This window comes from Loxodonta africana, chromosome 2 (genome assembly GCF_030014295.1).
Source record: "Loxodonta africana isolate mLoxAfr1 chromosome 2, mLoxAfr1.hap2, whole genome shotgun sequence".
Taxonomy (NCBI): Eukaryota; Metazoa; Chordata; class Mammalia; order Proboscidea; family Elephantidae; genus Loxodonta; species Loxodonta africana.
In genome coordinates, this window is record NC_087343.1 from 188,241,469 (window position 1) to 188,266,010 (window position 24,542).

Below are 24,542 nucleotides of genomic sequence, written 5' to 3' on the forward strand. Positions count from 1 at the left end.
TTTATTGGTAAGATTCTCTAGATGTGCGAATGTAATAAAGGGGCTTTCCAACTCATTTCGGTGAACTGACTGTGGGCTTCTGCCTTATGGTACCTTCTTTAATCTTCAGATGAACTCTATGCTGTAGGAACCATCAGCGTTCCCATTTCATAGGTGAGCACCAAGCTGGGACTTGGGGATGTTAAGGAAACTGCTACATGGAGCTGGGACTGGAGCCCTGTTCTGTAGCATCCATAGTCTATTTCTTCCTGCAAGCCCCTCTTCTTCCATGTCAGAGCTCATTGAGGGTCCCAGTGGTCCACACTGGTTTGTGAGGAGGGTGGGAAGAGTGAAAGAAGAAGGCATCTTGAAGACAGAAGAGAGGCAGGGGTGCTGATACTGAGAACAGAAAAGAGGATGGGCATACTTTCTATGGAATCAATGACGAGCCAATAAAGGGGACCAAGTTTCAAGCAAAGAAAGATCTGCTGGTGGCTCCATTACATTCTGATTAAGGCTAGATGGCTGGATGGTCAGGGTGTTTGCTCCACCGTCAGACAGCAGGAGTTTGAATCCTGGTTCCTTCACTTAGCAGCTGTCTCAGTTTGGGAACAGACTTAACTTCTCTGAGCCTCAGTTTTTGTATCTGTAAAGTGGGGATCATAATAATACATACATACCTTTCAGGGTTGTGAGGAGTAAGACAATAGATGTAATGTGCTTAGCACAATGCCTGGCACCTAGTATGTGATTGAGAAATGGGGGAGTTGGGGGAAAATTACTACCAGGGGGCAGGGAGCAGCTGGAACTCTGACTGGTTCTGGAGGTAGGGATGTTTTCTGCCTCTTCTATCCCTCTAGGCTGGGCATTGCCTGTGAGGTTGCTGCTGCTTGTTGGGAAGAGCTGGTACCTTTCATTTGGTGCTCAGCTGCCTTAGAGGATGGAACTGGGGCATCATAAAATTAAAACTAAACTAGCTGCTATTGAGTTAACTTTGACTCATAGCGATCCCATGTGTGTCAGAGTAGAATTGTGCTCCACGGGGTTTTAAATGGCTGATTTTTTGGAAGCAGATTACAAAGGCTATTTTTTCAAGGCACCTCTGAGTGGACTCAAGCCTCCAACCTTTGAGCTAGCAGCCAAGAGCACTAACAGTTTGCACCAAAGAGGGACTCCTGGGCCATCATGTTATTGTTAGGTACCTTAGAGTTGGATCCAACTCATAGCAACCCTATGTACAACAGTACAAAACACTGCCCGCCTGATCCAGTACCACCCTCACAATCATTGTTATGCTTGAGCCCATTGTTGCAGCCATTGTGTCAGTCCACCTTGTTGAGGGTCTTCCTCTTTTTCTTTGACCCTCTACCAAGCCTGATGTCCTTCTCCAGGGACATAGCAATATGCTTATTGGGCTCATCTGATCCAGCTTTTAGGAGCAATTTCCGACCCAGCCAGCTGACCAGTCCACCTGAGGTAAGGTTTGGTGGGTGAAGGGAGTCTGCCAAGAGACCCAAGAGACTCAGGCTTTGTGGTCAAGCTTCTTAACTTTTTTGGTTGTTTCGTTTTTTAACTCATTGAACAGCAGCATCTCCTTCCTCCACAAGCACCTGGATCTCAGGGAAGGCACTGACTCTCATCCAGTGTGTGTAGGATGAATTGAGGACCTCCTGGGGGCCGTGAAAAGGATGGTAGCTGCCTGCTGTGAAGTCAGCCTGGTTCCTGTTTTGCTGAATGAAGAATATAAACTGAGGGTATTTCAGGAAGAGTATGGAGGGGAAGGTAGAAAGGAACATGACTGAGAAACAGAGGAGCAGGGTGTTAGGAAAGAGAGAAATCTTTTATAACAGGGATAGAAATTTCGAGGGAAAATGAAAGATGTTTAAATAGAATTTTTTTTGAGAGACGGTTTTGCTATGTGATATAACCCTTCCTCCCCCACTTCAAAAACCTTTAGGAAGCTCCAGGTTACTTGTACAGTCATTTGAGAGTTAGATTTGTGGCATTGGCTGGAGTATGATTCTACGCTGAGGGTGTCCTGAAGGGGTGAAAAGAGAGAGGAAAAGCTGCAGATAGGACCCCGTCTAAAGAGGCAGTGTGGGTGGCACTGCTGCGGGCTGACAGAAGGTCCATTCTCATTTCTTCCTTCATGACCAGTACCAGTTGCTATGGCATTGACCCCAACTCAGACAATACCATGTATGGTGCAGTTGGTTTATACTCTCAGCTGCTAGCTGAAAAGTTGGAAGTTCGAGTGCACCCAGAGGTACTCAGAAGAAAACAAAGGCCTAGTGATCTACTTCTGAAACATAAACCACTGAAAACACCATGGAGCACAGTTCTACTCTGACACATGTGGGGTCACCAGGTCCTTCCTGACAGGACCTGGAATTTTTTCAGGGCAGCGATGTGCTCAGTTTAAATATTTAACTTCCTAGACATCCTTGTAGCTGGCAGAGGACACCTGACTTCAGATGCGGCCAGTGAAACATAGCCTGAAGTCTGCTGAGTGGAGCTTCTGGAAAAGTTACTAGACGTCAGAAAAACAAAACAAACAAAAACAGGGAGAGACTCATAGTGTAACTTTTACCTCTTGCCCCACCTCTTCCTGCCTGTGAGGCAGATGGGAGCCCTAGAGGGAGCACATCAAACATGCAAACATAAGGGAGAAACCACAGGCTTTTACATGTATTAGAAGGAGCCTGTGTTCTTGATGACTTCCTTGAACAGTGCCCCAGCCCTGGGTGTCCAGCAGATTTCTCATTTCTTGAGAAAGATAAACCTTTCTTTGGTAAAACCACTGTGGTCAGTTTTCCGTTACTTGCAGCCATATGCCGTCCTAACTGAATCAGGTTCCAAGCATATTTCCTCCTTTTCTTCCACCTTCTGAAGCATAGCACCCCCACCCCCACTAGACAAATTGCTGTCATTCCCACTGGAGAAAAATGGCAGCAAAAGAGATTCCTACCTCTTCAAAGGGACATGCTAACTGCTACTATGGAGAAGAAACAAAGACAAGAAGAAAGAAAAAAAAGAAGAGAGAATGGAAGGAAAGAAGGGAGGAAGGGAGGGAGGAAGGGAGGGAGGTAGAGAAGGAGGAAGAAAGGGAAGAGGGAAGGAGGAAAGGGAGGGAGAAAAGGAGAAAAGGGAGGGAGAGGAGGGAGGGAAGGAGAGATGGAAGGAGGGAGAAAAAAATGTGGGAGAGAGGAAGAGGAGCAAAGGGAAGGGAAAAACGAAGGAAGAAAGGAAGAAAGAACCAGGACCTTCCACTCTGCCTTCAATAGCAGGATGGCCCTGGATTTTATAGACAAGAATTTAGAGCTCACACCTGAGTCTCAAATTGCACCCAGGGTGCCTGTGAGGGACGGGGTAGGAGAAACTCAGCTGAAGCTGCCTTTGTGCACCCCAGTTGCTGGGGCAGGTACCAGGTTCTGCTCCCTGCTCTCCTGCCTCCTATCACTCCTCTTTCCACTTCCTCCTTCTCCACAGGAAATGAGCAGAATATGCTGCATCCTCTGAGGGACTGATGGTCTCAGAGATTAGGCAGAGGAGACACAGCTGCTCAGATACTATCTCCCAACCAAGGAGATGGCTTGAGACGAGCACAGGGAGTGTACAGGGGAACCACAGAGCCGGAAAGGCCTGTTGCTGTGATGGCAGGCACAGGGCATCAGGCCGCCACCAGGACCAGCCCTAAAGATGTCATAGTTCCTTTCCACTCAGACATACAAAGTCTGTCCTCAGTGCCAAAGGTATCAGAATAAAGGTTTAGCAGTAATTTGTAAGACCAGCAACAACAACGTTATAACTCCAGGAATTCAATAGCTCAGTACAAATAGAACTGTTAAGGCTCATACAGTGTTAGACTAAATTGAATATATGCTTCAGTCCAATTAGTAGGTGTGTGATTTGGAGTGAGTCACATCACACCTCTGTCTATTGATTTCCTCATCTGCAAATGAGGTGACTGGAGGGCTTCCTGAAGATAGCTATCTGCTATAAAACAAGATTCTGGAAGGCAAGAATCATATATTAAATCCTCTCTCTATCACCAGCATGTGCCCCATACCCAGCATGGCCTAGTATGTAAGAGGAACTCAGGAGATGCTTGCTGAGTGAATGGATGGGTGAACGAATGAATGATTTAAATGGTATAGTAAGAGACATGTCTTACATGGCACCTAAAAGTGAAACTCAGACCAATAGGAACATAAATTTGGTCTCAGCATGAGATTTCAGCACTTCCTAGAAAGGAGCAGATAACTGTCAGTGAACTCACCATCTCTGAAGAGTTCAAGCAGATGTTGATGGCAGTACGGGTGTCCTGAGTAGAAAGCAGGAGTACCTGACCTCTCTGGCCTTTCTAATGCTGAAGTCTCATGGCCAAGCTCCCTTACTGACTAAGTCTTACAGGGAGTCACAGCCTAGCTTGCCCTCCTCACTCGGAATCCATATTGAGAACATCTGCCTCAGGAAACCCTTGAAGTTTTATTCCTAACTTCTTTTTTTTTAAAGGCGAAACAAGTGTCTAGAAGGAATGAATTGGTGTAGTCAGGGCCTCTTTTATCCATTTGCAAAGTTATCTTTTCGGGGAAGTGCTCAAACAACCTCCCCAACCACTATCCAGTGCCTTTATTTCCTCCATGAGAGCTGCATCCTTTCCCCTTTAATGGCTTGATCCTTAATATACAGCTGCATCTTAAAACTTTTTGAAATATAATAAAGTGTGGTGCTGTCGTAGGTTGGTTCTGACTCATAATGACCCTATGCACGACAGAACAAAACACCGCCTGGTCCTACACCATCCTCACAATTGCTGTTAAGCTTGAACCCACCATTACAGCCACTGTGTCAATCCGTCTCGTTGAGGGCCTTTCTTTTTTTCACTGACCTTCTACCTAATAAAGTGTAGAGAGCCATAACAGGTACATTAAACTGACACAAAACAAACTATGTGAATTTGGTAGAGAGAAAAGGAAAAGAATAGAAACAAAAAGGCTGAATCTACCCTTTATTATGCTCATTGAGTATGAAAGACAGAGAGGAAAATATCATGTTCCCCCAGATGGTCTTTTTTTCCCCTTGGGCTTCTCAAAGTATGACCGGCCTTTAAATAAATTTTCAAGGTTTTTTGTCATTATCCTTGGATTCTTCCTTTTACTTTGACTTTAGAGCATACCTCAACGTCAGTGCAAGAGCTGAAAAGGGCGCTTCACAGAAGGATTCTGAGACGTGGTGAGAAAGAGGCTCCTGTCAAACCTCTGAAGAGGACAAAGAGCTGTGTGGGGGTCCTGAAGACAAACATTGACCCCAGGCAGCCCCAGGGACAGGGTGGACCAGCTGGCCTAGTAGTCATTGGGAAAAGCACAGAATATTTGTGGTTTCAATGTCTTTGACTGGTCAGAACTTACCAGAAACCGTGGCCCATCAATGTGGTACTTCTTCACTGCCTTTTCACAGTCTTTGTAGTTCAGCTGCAAAGAGAACAGGAAGATGTTGTCAATGGCAGAGAGACTCACCCCATTGGCTCCCCTCCCTTGCCTGCCCCCAGAAGCTTAGCAATTTGTGGTACTTGTGGCTAGCCAGACTCTCCCCTTCGCTCCACTGTCTAACAGAGGCACCCATCCCCACCCACCTCAGCCCTCAGCCCTGCTTTCACTACCCCTTTGGGGATGCCTGAAATGGAGAAATTGCCCCAGTATAAGCCCCTACAGAAAGAGGCTGCCTTCAAGCTTTCAAAGGGCTAGATAAAGGGACCTCACTGATTATATAAGAGCCATAAGCTCCTGAGAGGAGCTGAAAGAAGAAACTGTATACTATTCATGGTCTCACTGCCCAAGGACAACCTTGGCGAACACTACAGTGCGTTTTCTTCAATGCTTTTTCTAAGCATGTTTCTAAACGTAATCGAGGTTATCGTTTATATTCGATCTTGTTAGCCTGTTTTCTCTTAAAATTGCTTAAAATGATCATATAAGCATTGCTTTGTATGATTACAAACTTATTTTAAACCTTATTTTAATGCCTATAATGTTATTTAATTATTCCCTTACTGCTGAACATTTAGGTTGTTTTCCAAAATTTTCTGTTCTAAAAATGGTAATAAAAATTACTGATAATTATTGAGCACTTGCTACATGGCAGGCACTGTTCTAAGTATTTAAACTCATTTTAAATCTTTTATTCCCCACATTTTACAGATGAGGAATCCAAGGTACAGAGAGCTGAATGACCTGCATGAGGTTCCATGTCTAGTAAATGGAAGAGGTGACAGTCCGTGTCCAGAACAAGGCTCTAATGTCTCTGTTATGATAGTTCCTTTTTTCAGTAGCATAATAACTCACATACAGTAAGTGAAATCAGCAAATTTAAGCATACAGCTCAATACATCCTCTAGATCAAGATATAAAACATCAAGGACATTCTCTTGCATGCAGTTTTTGTTTACTCTCTCTGTGTAAGATACATTATTGGAGGCAGATTCTTAGACTAGTGCTAGCCAATCAATAGGAATGAGCATTTTGAGGGTCTTGGTGCTTTCCTAAAGGGTCACACTAGTTGATAATCATATGAGGTGTTCATTTCCTCTTGTCCTCAAGAGCATAAGCATTCACATTTTAAAATCTCTCTGAATTTGATGTTTTGGGTTAGAATACTTAAGGCTAAATATCTGTGCTTGAGAGTTCTGGGTTCTCCCCACAGTGTGGGCCTCCGAGTTTGTGGCAGCCTTCTTTGGGAGAAAAATTAGAATCACGTTCTTCTCTTACAGCCGACAAATATAAAAAGTAAATGCAACTGTTGTAACCTCTTAGCCTGCAAAGGAGGGAAGAATATCATCCTCAGAAAGCTGATTTAGAGGCCAATGTTGAAAGCAAGCAGCATCTGAGGAACCATACCACTAGCTGTCAAGTCGACTATAACTCACGGCGACCCCATGGGTGTCAGAGTAGAACTGTGCTCCATAGGGTTTTCAGTGGCTGATTTTTTGAAAGTAGATCACTAGGCCTTCCTTCTGAGGAGCCTCTGGGTGGGCTTGAACCTCCAACCTTCTGGTTAGCAGCTGAGTGCTTTAACTGCTTCCACCAGCCAGGGTCTCCGGGGAACCATGGGCATGGCTTTTATCTGCATGCAACATGGTGTAAGCAGTTCTTGGAATGTTCAACTGCCTTTAACTCATCATTTTCACACCATCATTCTCAGATGAATCTCTGGTTATACAAGGTGATGTGTTTGACTCTGGACTGACAGACAGTCCTGTAGACTGGGGCCTAGAAGTTTGATTCCGACCCAGGAATGTGGACCTGTGGGTCTAGAATCTGTATTTTTATATTTATTTATTGGTGTGTGGTTAAACATACATAACAAAAATTTGCTGTCCTAACCAGTCTTAAGTGTACATTTCGGTGACATTAATCACATTTGCCATGCTGTACAACTACCAACACTATCTAGAATTTATATTTTTAACAAGCACCCTGGGGGATCCTTATGAGCAGTCAGCTTTGGTAGCATTGTTCTAGATCAGTTCCTGGCATCGTAGGTGAAGTGATTGAGGCCCAGAGAGGGGAAGGGACTTGCCTAAGTTTGCACAGAGAGTTGGGAACACAGTCGGGATGAGCACACATTGTTCTGAATCCATGCCTTTCTACTGTGGGGGCACAGGGACACTCTACGGCCAGATCAAAAGGAACTGGACAGGGTAAGAAATACAAAACTTGGTCTCGGTCTTCAGGGGCTTAAGTTCCAGGCAACAGACAAGATATGAGCATCTGAGACAAGAAGACACAATGACCCACTGGCCTGAGCGGGCCTCCCCAGCTCGGGTCCAGTTACTTAGAGGAGGAAAAGGAAAGGGTCAAATATGAATTGGCACTCTTCTCTCTGCTGAATGCTTCACATGCATTATGTCCTTTAATCCTCACAACAATCCCATGATGTTAGTTACTACTAACCAAACCAACAAGTTGCTGTCAACTTGACTCCGACTCATGGTGACCCTACCTGTTTCAAAGTAGAATTGTGTTCCACGGGGTTTTCAGTGACTAATTTTTCAGAAGTACATCATCGGGCCTTTCTTCCGAGGTGAACCTCCAACCTTTTGGTTAGCAGCGAAGTACACTAATGTCTTCCACCACCCAGGGACTCCTAGTTACTATTAGTATCTCTGTCTTACTGTTGAGGAGGTTGAGGCACAGAGAGGTGGAATAGCTAAAGGATGGTCACCAAGCTGGCAGGCAGCAGAGCTAGGATTCACACAGAGATAGGTTTGGCTCCAGAGTTGAGGTGGGGTGTCTTGGAAGGTGGCCGGCCCCATTGCCTTTTTAGGAATTGTACCTGCCAATGGGTCCTTTCAATGGCATATTAGATCACTAACATGACTAAGTGGTCAGTTTACTTGGGATTTCTCTCTGGGGGATGGAGATGCTCAGGATTTGAAGGGTCTCTATCTGACTCTGTGGTGGGCTGGGCCTTCCCAGATTATAGATTCCCCTCAGTCTCATCATCCCTCCACTGATTCTTTGGTGCTGGAAGGGGGAACCTGTCCAGGTGCTGTCGATTTGTCCCAGGGTCTGGGGTCTCCAAAAGCCGAATTCTCCCTTATCTTAACTCAGTCAGAGAGATGTCTCCCTGAATCATCCTGACCTATATTCCATCTCCCTGAACTGACAAGAACTGTACCCACGGATTGTTCTGTTGTTAGACGGGCCGTGTCACTGCCATTCCCACACTTCAAGATGGAGCCTGTCTGTCCCTCTCCATCTGTCCCCAGACTTCCCCTCACCAATTCTTACTTCTTTTCTCATTTCTTGAGGTTGCAAGCCATTTTATCCCATATTAGAAAATCTCACTTTGCTACCCTAACTTATTTGATCTACATTTAAGAAGAGCATTCAGAAACATCCTTTGAAAGTCAACTGTCCAATCAGTGATCTTTGCATATACAATGCTGAAACCTAAGTTTGTTCTGACCTTTTGGAAGGAAAATGCCAGAAATGAGATGCACAAAAAGCAGCAAATAGCACAACCTGTGGCTTGTGCCTCTGCCATGACACACCCAATTCCACATTTCACACTCTCTTATTCTTGTTTGGGCAAGGACTATTGTGACTGTAGATTCCTTGATAATATGTAGACCCCAGGTTTGGCTATGTGTCCTGGGGAGCCTATTCTACCCCTTGGGTCTCAGTTTCCTCAGGAGAAATAGGAAGTTGATTTACATGACCTCTGTCTTAGTTATCTAGTGCAGCTATAACAGAAATACCACAAGTGGACTGCTTTAACAAAGAGAAATTTATTCTCTCACAGCCTAGTAGGCTAGAAGTTCAAATTCAGGGCGTCAGCTCCAGGGGAAGACTTTCTTTCCCTGTCAGCTCTGGGGGAAGGTCTTTGTCATCAATCTTCCCCCGTCCAGGAGCTTCCCAGTGCAGGGTCCCCAGATTCAAAGGATGTTCACTCCCAGTTTTTCTTGCCTCATTAACATAACTGACAACAATCCCACTTCATTAACATCATACCCATTGCTGTCGAGTCATAAGACAGAGTAGAACTGCCCCATAGGGTTTCCAAGGAACACCTGGTAGATTCAAACTGCCAACATTTTGGTTAGCAGCCAAATGCCTAACCACTATGCCACCAGGGTTTTCATTAACATCGTAGAGGTAGGATTTACAACACATAGGAAAATCACATCGGATGACAAAATGGTGGATGATCACACAATACTGGGAATCATGGCCTAGCCAAGTTGACAGATTTTTTTCGGGGACACAATTCATTCATGACAACATCTAAGGTCTTCAGTAGATGAAAAAGCCTTATTTTTAGGCCTATCTGAAGTGTCAGCTAAATTTGATGCCAGCCTCTAGGGATGTAAGTATTAGAGCTCAAATGTCCCTCACAAGATATCTTCTCCCTTGGACAGGGATAGAGGGTCCCTAAATGAGTTCCGTAGCTTGTGGTCTGCCCAGGCAGATGAGGTCCCCATCAGCAGATGACCATGCATGGGGATCCTGGAGCATCTTTCCCAAGGCTGAAGGGCAGGACAGCAACACGCTGGTCCCAGCTCTGCCACATCTTGGCCTCTTACCCTGCCTGGCCTCTTCTACTCTGGAGCCTCAGACTCCCTAGCTGTAAACTGGGCTCAATTCCCATTTTTTGCCCTGCCTCCCAAGACTCTTATAAAGCTCCAGTGAGACTCTGTTCTACTTAGGGGCTTGAGTACCCTTCTTCCAGAGTCATGAGCATAGCATTGTTGGTCATAGTCCTCTATGCCCCCCATCTTGTCCTCTCTTTCTCCTACCCCGATGACTCCATTTCTTCCCTTCTGGTAGGTTGTTGTTTTTGCTTGGTAGGTAGCACTGATCTCATTAGCACAACAGTTCTGAGTCTCAGAGCACAGACAGGCAAAGCACTAATCCTCCCTCTGTCACACACAGTCTCTGGGGTTTTAGGCCGTTTAACCTTCCCAAGCTGGTCTTGTGGCTGAGCCAAGGGGACAATATTGACTTCACAGGATGTTAAAAAAAAAAAACAGACATGTTGCCATTGAGTCAATTCTGACTCATAGCGACCCTGTAGGACAGAGTAGAACTGCCTCATAGAGTTTCCAAGAAGCAGCTGGTGGATTCGAACTGCTGACCTTTTGGTTAGCAGCAGAGTCCTTAACCACTGTGCCACCAGGGCTCCTCACGGGATGTTACCAACAGAAAAAAAAAAACAAAAAACTTGTTGCCGTCCAGTCAATTCCAACTCGAAGGGATGTTAAACTTGGTAAACCTGGTGCCATAAAGTCGATTCTGACCCATAACGACCCTATAGGATGGAGTAGAACTGTCCCATAGAGTTTCCAAGGAGTGCCTGGTGGATTTCAACTGCTGACCTTTTGGTTAATAGCCGTAGCACTTAACCACTACTCCACCAGGGTTTCCCATAGCAATGTTAGTAAGTGTTAAATGGGACAATGCCTGTAAAGCTCCCAACTCAGACCCTAGCACACACTCGTTTTAGGGATCGCCTTTCCTCCCTTCTCCCCAGAACTCATTGCCCAGGAAAACTCAGTGGTTTTTGTATATCTACGTGACATTCACTCAACCAGTAAGGAAGAACGTGGTTGCCACGGGGTTGGTAGTCCCATTTCTATCTTTTACACCTTTCACATTCTGCCCAGACTCATCTTCTAGCCTCTGACCAGCCCGTCAAAGGCACTGCCAACCCTACCAACACTAAAAGAACAAGCTTACCTTCTTGAAGTAATCTGCAAGGCTGTCAGAGTCCCAGGCTAGGACTTCTGAGCGAAACGGTACATTCTTCAATGCCATAGCTGCTTTCTCCTAGAAGGAAGCTCACAAGCTGAGCGCAGATGGTGCGCCCATGGACAAAGAACCCCAAATCCAGAGCTTGCTGGTGTCTTTGACTCTTCCAGCTCCCAGGTATTTTCTGAAACACCCTTATTGGAGCAGACGTCTTTCAGGCTGTAACCAGATCCCAGAAAGCAACGGCTTCCTCTGCGAACAAATATGGTCTCTTCTCAGAAACCGACTCAGCTAGTTTCCTTTACCACTTCCTCTGCTGGGCTCTAAATAAGTAAACAAGGAAGCCTAGTTCTGGGCGCTTGAGATGCAGAGAGAGTGACAGGCCTGGTAATTCCCCACTGGCCCCATCAACCCTACATAAGGGCAGAGGAAATGAAGGAGGCTTAAACTCCAGTGTGAGCCCAAGTACCTCTCCGTTAAAACTCCTGGTACCCATGTGTCTACACCACATTCCTGCTAGGCTGGGTCTTTGCAGATGAAAATCCGTTTTGATGGCTGACCTAAAATACAGATAATTACCACATCAGTGAACTGCTGGGGGAAGGTACTTGACCTTTTAATGCTTCCCAACCACCTTCCCCTCTCACCCTCAGTCCTATTGAATGGACAAAATTGGGACTCCCTCGGCTCCCTCTTCGTGCTTATTATGAGAGGATCCTCAGTGAGAGAATGAATAGGGTCCCAGAGTTGGCAAGGTGCTACACTGGGAGACTTGGGCTCCAATTTCTATGTCTCTGCTTCCATACTGTGCCACCTCAGACAAGGACTGAGTCTCTGGGAATCTCAATTTTCCTATCTGTAAAATAGGAAAATAAAAGAATTGCCTCATATACACATATAACTTAGCTGAGTTTAACTAGACAGGTGTGAAAGAACAAAAGATGAAAAAAAAAAAATTACCTTTGACTATTGATGCTTACCCTGGGTGATACAATTAATATGGCTGGCTGCTAACTGAAAGACCAGAGGTTTGAGTTCACCCGGAGGCACCTTGGAAGAAAAGCCTGATAATCTACGTCCAGAAATCAGCCTCTGAAAACCTTCTGGAGCACAGTTCTAGTCTGACATATATATGCGGTCACCACAAGTTGGAATCAACTTGAAGGCAAGTGGTTTTTATTGATGCCGACATATATTCTATTCACTACTGGTTCCACCATAGATTGTATTTAAAGAACACATTTCCTGGAGTAGCCTTGAGATGAGAGACGAGAATCTGCTGTTTTTGTAGTCAGGCTCAGGCCTGTCCACCTCACATAGTCTGAGCACATTGTTAGCAGAGTGTGAATTGAACTTTTAAAGACAAATGTGTTTGTGCAACATGGCAGTCTCTGAGTACAGTCAGCCACTTCATCTAGTGCTCCACGCGCACCCGTAAACAGCCATCTGTCCCAGTGCTTGAGGAAAAGAATGACCTCTCTCTCACCTACTGAGTGGTGCTATGCAGGTCCCTGAGGTCGTGCCTTCTCAAAGCTCTTTAAAGGGTAACTTAGGTAATGCACGGCTTCCATCTCAAGTACTATTTCAGGAGCCCCTGTCACTGTATTGGCACCTACCTTCTAGGCAGCTGTGAGCATTACATGAGATAAACATTTAATCCAAGACCTGGGACATGGGAAGAGATCCACAAAAGCGAGCTGGTGTATTCCTCACTTAGAGGGTTGTGGGAGCATCAATCGAGGTAGCCTATGCCAAGTGCTCCTCACGGGGCTTAGTGCCTAGTAACTGCTCAGAAGATAGGCATGCTCTATAAAGCATGTCCTTGCTGCTCAGAAGCTGTTCTCTCACAGGAGAGGCCACTTCTCTTCTGGTATCACTGGAATAACAGCAGATGATAAAAAGCCATTTGAAACACGAGGAGAAGAGAGAAATCACTTCTTTGTAGGACAATCAAAGAGGACTTGAGGAAATCAGTTGGGAGTTAAGCAGGGCCTGGGAGGGTGTCCCAGAGGATGTGTGTTCATGTGTGTGTTTGTATGTTTACGTGTGTGTTTGAGTGAGTGTGTGTGTGTGTGTGAGTGTGATGGAGTGGATTTTGCGAACAAAAAAACCCACATGGTACCTATGGAAAAGAGCATTCAAGATCATCCTTAAAAGTAGAAGCAATTTTTTAAAAACAATTTTCACCACCACTTAAGAGAAAAACCTACAGAATAGCAGAAGTTGTGATTAAGATGTAGCTAAAAAAAAAAAAAAAAACTCATAGCCATCGAGTTGATTTTGACTCATAGTGACTCTACAGGTCAGAGTACAACAGACTGCCACATATTTCTCCCTCAGAGTGGCTGGTGGGTTGGTTCAAACCACCAAGTTTATGGTTAGCAGCCTAGCACTTAATCACCGCATCCCTTTAGAAGAATTATCCCATAGATGTAGCCAAGATGGATCATCCTTGGAGATCTTTTAGGAGCTAGACACAGTTAAGAAGCTTGGATAATGACAATGATGGCGAAGTTAAGAATCATAACAGATGCGATGCAGTACCCCTTCACATGTGCCAGGCAGTATGCTAAGTATTTTGCACCAATTATGTAATTCTTGGCCATGTTATTGCTCTTACTTTACAGAAGAGAAAACTCAAAGAGGTGAAGCAACTTGCCACCTTGCACTGGCAAGTAGCTTGTAGACCCAGATCTTGTACAAAGTTGATCTGAGTCCAGGGCCCCTGTTCTTTTTTTATTTTATTTTACTTTAGATGAAGGTTTACAGAACAAACTAGTTTCTCATTAAACATTTAGTACACATATTGTTTTATGACATTGGTTAACAACCCTATGGCATATCAATACTCTCCTTTCTCAACCTTGGGTTCCCTATTACCAGCTTTCCTGTTCCTTCCTGCCTTCTACTCCTTGCCTCTGGGCTGTTGTACCCCTTTATTCTTGTTTTGTTTTATAGGCCTGTGCAATCTTTGGCTGAAGGGTGAACCTCAGGAGTGACTTCATTATTGAGCTGAAAAGGTGTCTAGGGGCCATACCAGAGCCCCTGTTCTTTACCACGAGGCCACCTTGGGGCTCTGAGAAGTTCCGTATATTGCCCAAGGTGGAGAAAGGGTTCAAAACTCAGCTTGTGCAGTTTCCTTTCTCTCATTCTGCCTTCCATGAGGGGCAAGTGAGGTTATCAGTCTGAAAAAGGTCTGAAAAGGACACAGCACTTTCCACCAAGTGGGCACTTAATGTCCTTTTCCTGTGAACATACAAATGCATTCCCCAGAAAGAGCAGCTAGGCAGGCATGAAGAGCTGATGCAAGGGGAAGCATATTGCTTCACGCCTGGAGCTTGCCTCTTCCCCAGGCCTCAGTGATTTCTCAATGCTTACAAGTTTCACATCTCCTGTCCTGGGCCAGAGGGTTCCAGAAGCTCCAGGGACAGGGCCGGTCAGCCCCCAAGAGAGGTTCAGAATACCAGCAGGGCCAGTGTGGCCCTGTGCAGGCCAGCTCCCTTTGCCCAGATCAGGTCAATGGGGGCAATCTTAAGAGAAGCCTCTAGTACAGTGGCGAGCGGATAGGACATCACAGTGCTGAGGCCACGACAGCTCACGGTTTCGTCCAAGCGTGAGGCCAAGCCGGGCGGGGAGCCGGTAAAGCACTGTGGTTTCAAGCTGTGCTCTGTGGTAGGTATATTCTTTCCCAGGTCTCTCTCTCCCTCAACAAGGTGCAGAAACCCAGAACTTAGGAAGGAGCTAATTAAAAGCTTAACAGAAGTCTTTTAGGTTTCACAATATATGGTGAAACCTGCAAGAGCTGGAACTCCATGGGGCTGCCTTGTTTTTTTTGGGTCTTGCAAGTTTTCTGCCTCTTACAGGGTGCAGTCACCACTTTTCTGTCACTCTATTAGTGCAAAATATTTGAGTTATCCTTCTCTGACAGGGTTGCATCTTACACAGTTTCAGGCTTTCGAAAGTTTTACTGTATATCTTGCAGTTAGGAAGGGGGAAAACCATGTCTGAGCATCTTAAGAATATTTATGCTCAAGGGCAGATTAACCAGTAAGCAAGGTATGCACAGGCTGAATTGTGTTTATTTACTAATCTCCAGTGCACAATTTCACATGAGTTTCACTACATCAAAGATGAACAGGTAAAATTGCGCACTACAGATCAGTAAATAAACACAAGTAAGTGCATGCATACCTTGCTTATTGGGTAATCTGTCATAATTTATGCTAGTACACAGGAATGAGGCTCATGGGAGAGGAATCTTACATGTGAACCCCATGGAAGCTGTGGACAAGAAAGCAATCCTTGCAGGGAGTGATACATCAGATGTTTGAGAGCTTAGGAACAAAAAGTAGATGTGGGAACAGCAAACTGCAGCCCAGAGTGGAAATCATCCCAATACAACTTCCAGACTTAAAGCTCTCTCTCTTTCCCTTTTCCCCACAGCAGAATCAGGTAGAGGAGATAACTGTCTTTCCTCACAATGAAGGTTAAACCAGTTGCTGTTGAGTTGGCTTTGATCATGGTGACCTCATATGTGTCAGAATAGAACAGTGCTTCATAGGGTTCTCAATGCATGAGATCACCAGGCCTTTCTTCTGAGGCACCTCTAGGTGGACTCGAACCTCTCGGTTAGCAGTCTAATGCATTAACGTTTGTACCAGCCAGGGATTCTACATGTAAAATCAACCCCCACCCCCGCAAAAAAAAAAACCAAACCCATGCCATCCAGCTGATTTCAATTCATAGTGATTTTATATGACAGAGTAGAACTGCCCCACAGGGTTTCCAAGAAGTGGGTGATGGATTCAAACTGCTGACCTTATGGTTGGTAGTCAAGCTCTTAACCACTGCGCCACCAGGGCTCCTAAGTTTACCCACTGCCGTTGAGTCGATTCTGACTCATAGTGACCCTAGAGGACAGAGTAGAACTGCCCCATAGAGTTTCCAAGGAGCACCCGGAGGATTCGAACTGCCGGCCTTTTGGTTAGCAGCCATTGCACTTAACCACTAAGCCACCAGGGTTTCCACTTCTGAGGTTAGGGGTGAGGAAAATGCACACTTCATAAGAGACAGGAGTTGCAGTTTCTGTGTGTGTGTTAGGATGTGGTGAAGGGAAAGGGTCTGGGGAGTTTAGCTCAGGAACCAGGGAAGAATGAAAGCAGGGACTTCATCCTGGAGAATGATGTGTTGACAGAAGGTCTTGACTGAGGGAAAGGGAAAATGTGGCTTGCGGCACAGAGGGGGTGCTCCCTTGAGACACTTCAGGCAACCGAGAGAAGGCCCTAGCATGCGCTCAACCCAGCCTCACCTCCACCAGCTCTTTATGGCTTGAATTTATCACCTGAGGCTGAGGTCAATTGCTGCTGGAACTTTCTCTCAGGTCTGTGTGGGCTTGCCTGTGAGAGGCACAGGGGCAGAAGGGCAAACTCTCACAGGAAGGGGAATAGTTTCCTCCAATCTTTGAGGCAAGGGCAGAAGCTCTGTACTGTGGGATCCTTCCTCCTGAAGGCAAGGGGCTCTACCCACACAGGGAGATGGAGTGAGCAGAGAGACAGGGAGGGATCCTGACACTGCTGGGCTGGGAGTAAAATTGTTTTTGGCTTTGCTTGCACCCACCTGCTCCCCAACTCTGTCCTTCCCCAGCTTGACTACAGGGGGGGTAGGGAGCGAGATTCTTTCTCTCCTACCACCCTGAGAAGTCTGCTTTCCACCTCTTTTGCCCTCCGCCCACCTCCCACCCACCCTCTCTAGTGTTTGGGGAGTTTCCCTTTACAGTAGAGCAAAGCTACAAACACATTCATACAATAAGGTACAGAATCCGGTGACTGTGCCTTAGGAAGAGAGGGCCAAGAGGTGACAGGTACCCCGTTCCGCCATCTTCACCTTGGATGTGGGGAGGCCCGTCCACAGGCGCACTCAGAGGCTGCAGCGTGTGGTAAGTGGTGGGCAGAGTGGGGCCCTAAAACCCCATAGAACGCCTTCTCCAGACACCACTCTGCCTTGACGTTTGCAGAGGCCTCCTCCATTCTCTCCTACCGCCTCCTCCACCACAGCCAGCACATAGTTCTCACCTCCCCCATCCTGGGATATTCATAAGGAAAACATGAACCATCTGCCCTGTGTGTGGCAACGAGGAGCAATATTTTCCACTTCCTCGTAGCTATTTCATTCTTTAAAAAAAATTTTTTTTTTCATCCTCTCTGTATTGCTCTGTCTCTCTTTCTGTGCTGTTTTGGCTGAGGTACCTAAGAAGTTAGAAGGTGGGTGGGAGGAAGTGCTTATTTGGACTTTCTATCAAACTTCCCTTCCTTGTCTGCCCTATTTTTGACTTTGGCAGCCTGTCTGCCAGAAAACTGTGCTTTAAAGGGAAACTCCCCAAGCACCAGGGAGGGTGGGTAGGAGGTGGGCAGAGGGCTGGTGAGGAGGAAAGCAGTCTTCTCAGTGTGGTAGAGGAGAAAGAATCTCACCCTCCTTCTCAGTCCAGCTGAGGACAGAGTTAGGGAAGGGGTGGGAGTGAAGAAGCAAAAGGCAATTTTTCTCCCAGCCCAGAAAAGACAAATGTGACTCACTCCAGGGGAATCTCTCCAAGGATGAGCTTTGGGCCCAGAAAGTGCATTCTTACCCCTAAGATGAAGCAAATATTTGGTACAAACAAGGACAACAGCCCAGCATTGTACTAAGCCCTTTCTAGATGGCAGCACCTTTAATCTTCACAACAGCAGAGTAGATGACAATGTCTCCATTTTTCAGATGCTGAAAGATTGAGGTTCACTGGCCCAAGTGCATGTAGTTGGTAAATTGTGGAGCAGGGAGGCAAACTCAGGGCTGTGTGGCTTTCCATTGGTTCTTATGCTTTTATGATTTGTCCCTTCAGTCTTGGCATGCCCCTAGGCTGGTGATCTTTGGTGTGGACTTGCTTGCCTCACCTGTGTCCTTGGTTCTTAGAGCTTCATTGGTATATTTGTGTCACTCTACGTCACCTGTCTTGAAAATATTGATGCTTCATTCACCAATTACATCTGACCTTCCAGATGTTTAACCTAATAGAGCTTTGTCTAGCACACTGTCTTGGAAGAGGCGTCCTGTTAAGTATTATCAGTCCCTTACTATGTATGAATCCATCAGAGCTTTCCCTTGAGCATGTTCCCGGCAATGTGGACATTGGGCCCCGCAGAAGGAGTGGTTTAGGGTCACAGGTAGGTTTGGGAAGAAGAGGATGCATCCAGAAAGTACATAATTTATTATCCAAACCTTCCATGAGGCCTCAAGTGTTTGGGGGAAAAGGAATGTTAGGCTTTTAGATATATTAAGAAACACTCATAACTGCTTTTTGTGAGAGGGGGGTAGAGTTATACCCATTTTACAGATTGTAGAGAAAGGCTTGGTGGCATCAAATACCTATCCAAAACAGACAATAAGAGGTAGAATGTGGGATTTGAAATCATGTCTGTCTGGCTCTAAGACTCCTTTCATTGAAAGATGCGTTTTCCAAGTGTTTTAATCGTCTAGGACTGCTATAACAGAAATAATACAAGTGGATGGCTTTAACTAAGGGAAATTTATTCTCTCATAGTCTAGGAAACTAGACGTCTGAATTCAGGGTGCCAGCTCCAAGGGAAGGCTTTCTCTCTCTGTGAGCTCTGGGGAAAGGCCCTTGTCATCAATCTTCCCCTGGTCTAGGAGCTTCTCAGCCCAGGGACCACTATGCTCCCAGTGCTTCTTTCTTGGTGGTATGAGGTGCCCCTGTCTCTCTGCTCACTTCTTTCTTTTATATCTCAAAAGAGATTGATTTAAGACACAACCTAATCTTGTAGATTGAGTCCTGCCTCATTACCATAACTACCTCTAATCCTGTCTCATTAACATCACAGAGGTAGGATTTACAACATACAGGGAAATAACATCAGATGACAAAATGATGGACAACCACACAATACTGTGAATCAAGGCCTAGTCAAGTTGACACATATTTTGGGGGGACACAGTTGAATCCATAACACTAAGGATGAGAAATTTGCCAGGTGAACACAAATGTATACCTAAAATAGGTTGTACAAACCAGGGTTTAGTAGGCTATGAAAGACAAGACATTTTTTCTTTAAGTTCTCCTAAAATAATGACCCTTGTTTTGCACACATTTTTCTTCAATTAAAAAAATATAGGCTTATCAATTCCAAAGTTTCGTTAGCGGTGTGAACTTACCAAGTACCTCGGTCGTACTGTACAACTAGGGAGACCCCCACTTGGGGCAATAGGGCTTGGCTAGGTCAAGCTAAGTCAGGGATGGGAGGTAGGGTGGCTGGAGGGGAAGAGTAAAACAAGGGTCCTAGCCCTGGTGCCATGATGAGGCAGGAGTCATTCCTGCTGAGGAGGCCCCTGGAGCTACCTGGTTTCTTCAAGTTCCAAGCCTGGTTCTTAAAACCTTCCTTTTGAATATGTGAATATCCTTGTATCCTTTCAGTAAGTTACCTTGTGGCTCAGGTTGACAGAATTTGGTTCAGTTGCTTGTAGCCAAAAAATATAACTCTTCCAGGATACATGGACCATTTCTCTTTAACTTGTACAAAAAAAAAAAAAAGTCCAGGGAATAAAAGGAAGTAACCTGGGGTAATGAAGAGAGCCATGGACTGAAGAGTCCCAGGCCTGGATTTTAGTCCTAGCAGTGCCATCAACTGACTGTCTGACCTTGAGCACTTTTTGATTTCATCTTTGAAAGGGGCTAATAATATTACCACCTTCACCGTTCTGTGGTGGCTTGTGTGTTACTACAATAATGGAAGCTATGCCACCAGTAGTATTTCAAATGCCAGCAGGGTCACCCATGCCGGATAGATTTCAGTGGCACTTCCAGACTAACGCAGACTAGGAGGAAAGGCCTAGCAATCTGCTTCAAAAAATTAGCCAATGAAAACTCTATGGATCACAACAAAATATTGTCAGATATACAAGTGGTGTCTGGGTCACAAATGAGATCTGTTCCTAGCCAAGTCTTTAAGCCAAATTTGTAGGTAAGTCAGAACAGGTACATACAGTTCTTATTTAGCCTTACTTTAGTGCACAGAAAGTCTTGGAGACTTTTCAGTGATTTCAAAGCTCGGCATTAAGCAAGTGAAGGTGATTGTGATGAAGAATTTGTTGTGAGTAGGGGTTGGTTCAGTCATTTCAAAGTAAGGACAAATTTACATACCGTTAAAGGGCAAGTAGGAGTCACCAGTAAGTCAGATGTTCCTAACCAGGGGACTGCCTGTAGCACTGGAAGATGAGCCCTCTAGGTTGGAAGACTCTCAAAATACACATGGTCACAATGGACTCGAGCATACCAGTGACTGTGAAAATGATACAGGACCAGACAATGTTTTTTTCTGTTGTACATGGGATTGCCACGAGTTAGTGCCATCTTAAAGGCAACTAACAACAACAACAACAATAATAATACTTAACATCCTTCTTGGGGGTTTGTGATAAATGAAGTTGCTCATATTTCACGCCTGCACTGTTCCTGACGTACAACAGAGATGCTAGTCACGTTACTCTCCTCCCCCCAGATAATTTCTAGAGCTTCCTTTCAGTTCTCACATTCTATGATCCTCACCATAGCTAATTTTCTGTCCACTGCTCTTTGGAGATGGAAACCAAAGAGACACAAATAGCCTGATGTCAAGGATTTATTCTGAAAAACTTTCACCAAGTCTCACAGATCGGTGATCATATACTTGATTAGCCAAACTGGGACATTTTTTAAAGTGAAAGGGGAGCTATTAGTAATATGCTGGGAAAGCAGATGTATTTGGGGTCCATCCCTCGTGAATGGGAACAGATGGGCACCCTAGCCACAGGAGTTCTACCTTGTTGTGCTGATATCTTGGTCAGTCTTCCTCCTGCCAGTCTCATCTGTCCCAGTTAAGCAGAATTTCCTACTCCGTGCTTGTTCTGGCAAACAGTGACTCTGTTTATATTTAGTCAGAAATCAGAACCGTATTTGCCATAGGCAAGAGCGCCAAATGTGACTCAGACAGGGGCACGTTCGAATACGTGGTGACTGCTTATATTCCCTGGCCCCAGAGGCTGTTAATTCCCAGCTGTCTGATGAGCCCACTCAGAGCATCTGAAGAGTCGGCTTTATCTTTAAACCAAGGAGGTTATACCGATCCACGGCTCTGAATGTAATGTGTGGAAAACCAACAAAGTGGCAGATTCTTGCAAGCTTACCTCTCTGCTCCTCTCCCGTCACCCCTCCCACACTATCATCATTGTTCCTTGTTCTATGTAGAGTTTCAGGCCCTCTCCCAAGCATGGTGAACATCCTGACTGCCAGGTTGTGATTTAGGAAGTCTCACCTAGGTAACTTCAAAGCCAGAATTCCCCGAGCTGAGGCCTCCACTAGTGGAGAGGTTTTGTTCCTGTTTTGGTGGCTTCCTGTGTGAAGCTGCGATCTCAGAGGGACTCGAGTCCAATTTGGAGACCTGGCTGAATGATCCTCCTGGGCCAGCTTTTGTTCCTAAATCAAATCCCTCAAAAGGTTGAAACCATAAACAGTTCCCTCTCTTCAAAGACAGAACCTATAGGAGTGCAGACTCTGACTCTGGCTGGAGTCAAGAACCACTCATTTGAATCCCAACTCCATTACACCCACCCATGTGGCATTGGGTAACTTACTTAGGTTCTCTGTACCACAGTCGGGAAAGCTCAGTAAGAGCATTGACCTCATTGGGTGGTTGCGAGGTTTCAGTGGAATAAAATGAAAACACAGAGCACAGTCCCGGCACATGGTGGATGCTGGTGCTTGCTGGTGTTGTTCACCGGTGTGAACATACCTGACTCACTCATATCTCCCCAGGGGGCAGCCCAGAAGAGTTCCCCAGATTGTATATAACACTGAGCTCCCTTTCCCGTATCACCTGCGGGTGTGGATCAATTGCACACTCTATTCTGCAATACTTCTGATGTAGACAGACAGCAAATGTGGTGGAGTTGGACTTTCCTAATGATTAAGACGATGTCCATTTCTAGCAATTGATCTTTCCTGATGACACGTCCAAAGTAAGCAAGTCAAAAACTTACCATCCTCGCTTCTAAGAAACATTCTGATTATAATTTTTTCTAAGACTGATTTGTTCATGGCAGTCCATGGTATATTCATGTTTGGTAAAGTAAAGGACTAAGGAAAATGAGGGAAACCGTAAATGGGATGAATTGCCACAATAATGGACTAAAATATACCAATGATCATGAAGATGGTGCAGGACCGAGCAACATTTTGTTCTGTTATACGTGAGATCATTGTGAATTACAGCAAACTCTGTGGCAACCAACAGCAGCAACAGTGATTAAGAAGAGGTGCTGCAGACTCAATGCTGATAATGCCAGGGGAAATGCAAGTTTGTGAATTGCGACTGGTGGGGAAAACAACAACCCAGTTCAGTGATAAACAAGGCCTACCTTGGTATTGATATCAGGGACATGATAAAGAGGGCTGAAGACTGGGGCAAGCAGGCAGCAGCCCACATCCTAATCCCTGCAACCTGTGACTTTGTTAGGTTATATAAAAAAGGGGAATTAAGGTTGCAGATAGAATTGTTTGCTAATCAGCTGACCTTAAAATAGGAAGATTTTCCTGGATGATCGAGGTGGACCCAACGTGATCACAAGGGTCCTTAAAGGGAAGAGGGAGGCAGAAGAAGAAAAAGTCAGAAGGAGATGTGACTATGGAAAAAAGGTACAGGGAAATGTAACATTGTGGGCTTTGAAGGCTGAAGAATAAGGCCACAAGCCAAGGAAAGTGGCTGGCCTCTAGAAGTTGGGAAAGGCAAAGGAATAGATTCTCTTCTAGAACCTCCAGAAAGGAACACAAATCTTAGCTTAATGAGCCCTGTATCATATTTTTGACCTCCAGAACTGTAATATAATAAATTAATGTTGTTTTAAGTCATTAAGTTTGCCATAAGTTGTTACAACGGCAATGGAAAACTAATGTGTCAACTAATTAAAAGAAAAGCAAAGAATGTGGGGCAAACAAAACACATCTGTAGAGTTTCTGCAAGTCACTTTTGATTGAGACTGACTGAATGACACATAACTTTTTAAGTTAGTAGGAACTTGGAAGTCCCCAATTTCAACTCTATGACCCACCTAATTAACAGAAGTGAGGTACCGGAGATCACACAGCTGTGACTCACAGCTAGGAATGCCATTTCTTAGAACAGTACTCAAATTGATATCCAGGCATCAACAGAAGGTAAAGGAGGGTGAACTAATATTGGTTAAGTCCCTGCCAATGTGAAGTTCACATTATATACATTTATAACTTACATGAACACAACTGTACATGGTTGGAAGTGGGAGATAAAAATAGCAATTTAAGTGGTGTGAGCCATTTTGCCTATTGTTATATTCAAGAGACAAATAAATGCCCCAGAGTGAGCTCAAGAAGGCAGGCTACGGGCACTGTCTTCAAAACTTAAACCCTGTTGGAGAAAAGGCTCCATTCTAGACATGGGGCACTGTGCTGGGCCCTTTAACTGTAACTGTGCTTCCCAGACTGGAGTTCCTGTTTCTCAAGTCAGATGCTTTTTTTTTTTTTTTTTCACACATAATTTCTGGGTCATTATTCAGTTTTCTCAGAAAGGTCTGCAGTGAGTGAGAAAATGAACAAAGATGTCTTCATTCAGCGCTAGCTGTGACATTGGGCTTCCAAGCACTGGGTCCTGTATTGCATTACACACAAAGGATCATTTCAAGACTATGGTGTGTCTAGAGTTGAATCACCGGGAGGAACCAGAGGCTGGTAATTACGGAATTATGGATAACGGCCCTTAAGGAGACTTAGTTCCAAACTGACAGCCCATGGGACTGTTTTAGCTATGGGGGTTCTACTTGGACCATGATGCTCCCTGCTGCTCCCACTCCAGAAAATGATTTTGAAAGCTGCTAGCTGGGGCATATTATCTTCCATTTGTTACAGTCCTCAACCCTCCCCATTATCTTATACCAATCCCCTTCTCTCACTTATATTCTCTGCCAAATCCCTGAAAGAGTTTGAATTTATTCTTATCCAATTCCCATATACAATTCAATTCATTTATTCATCAATTCAAAAATATTTATTGAACAATGCTGTGTTCCAAGAATGTTCAAAGTCATAGGAATTCACCAGTGAATAAAGAGATAAAGTCCCTGGTTTTATGGTGCTTGATGATGATGATGATGATTGGCAAAGAGTGTTTATTCGGTGTGAGGCTGTGTTCTAAGCCTTTTACATGTATTAACTCATTTCATCCTCACATCAGCCCTACGAGGTATTCCCTCACTATA

General features: G+C 45.0%; 1 protein-coding gene across 2 annotated transcripts in view; it reads right to left on the minus strand.

Annotated features, from left to right (window-relative positions):
* LCP2 (lymphocyte cytosolic protein 2) overlaps nucleotides 1-11,496 on the minus strand; it is a 60,803-nt gene extending 49,307 nt beyond the window's left edge. For both annotated transcript variants that reach the window (XM_023551385.2, XM_023551384.2), the window contains exons 1-2: nucleotides 11,220-11,496; nucleotides 5,391-5,453 (exon numbers count right to left, since the gene is read on the minus strand). In XM_023551385.2, coding sequence (XP_023407153.1) covers nucleotides 5,391-5,453; nucleotides 11,220-11,297 — 141 coding nt within the window. In that variant the 5' untranslated portion in view covers nucleotides 11,298-11,496. The remainder of the gene's footprint in view (nucleotides 1-5,390; nucleotides 5,454-11,219) is intronic.
* Between the last annotated feature and the right edge of the window lie 13,046 nt (nucleotides 11,497-24,542).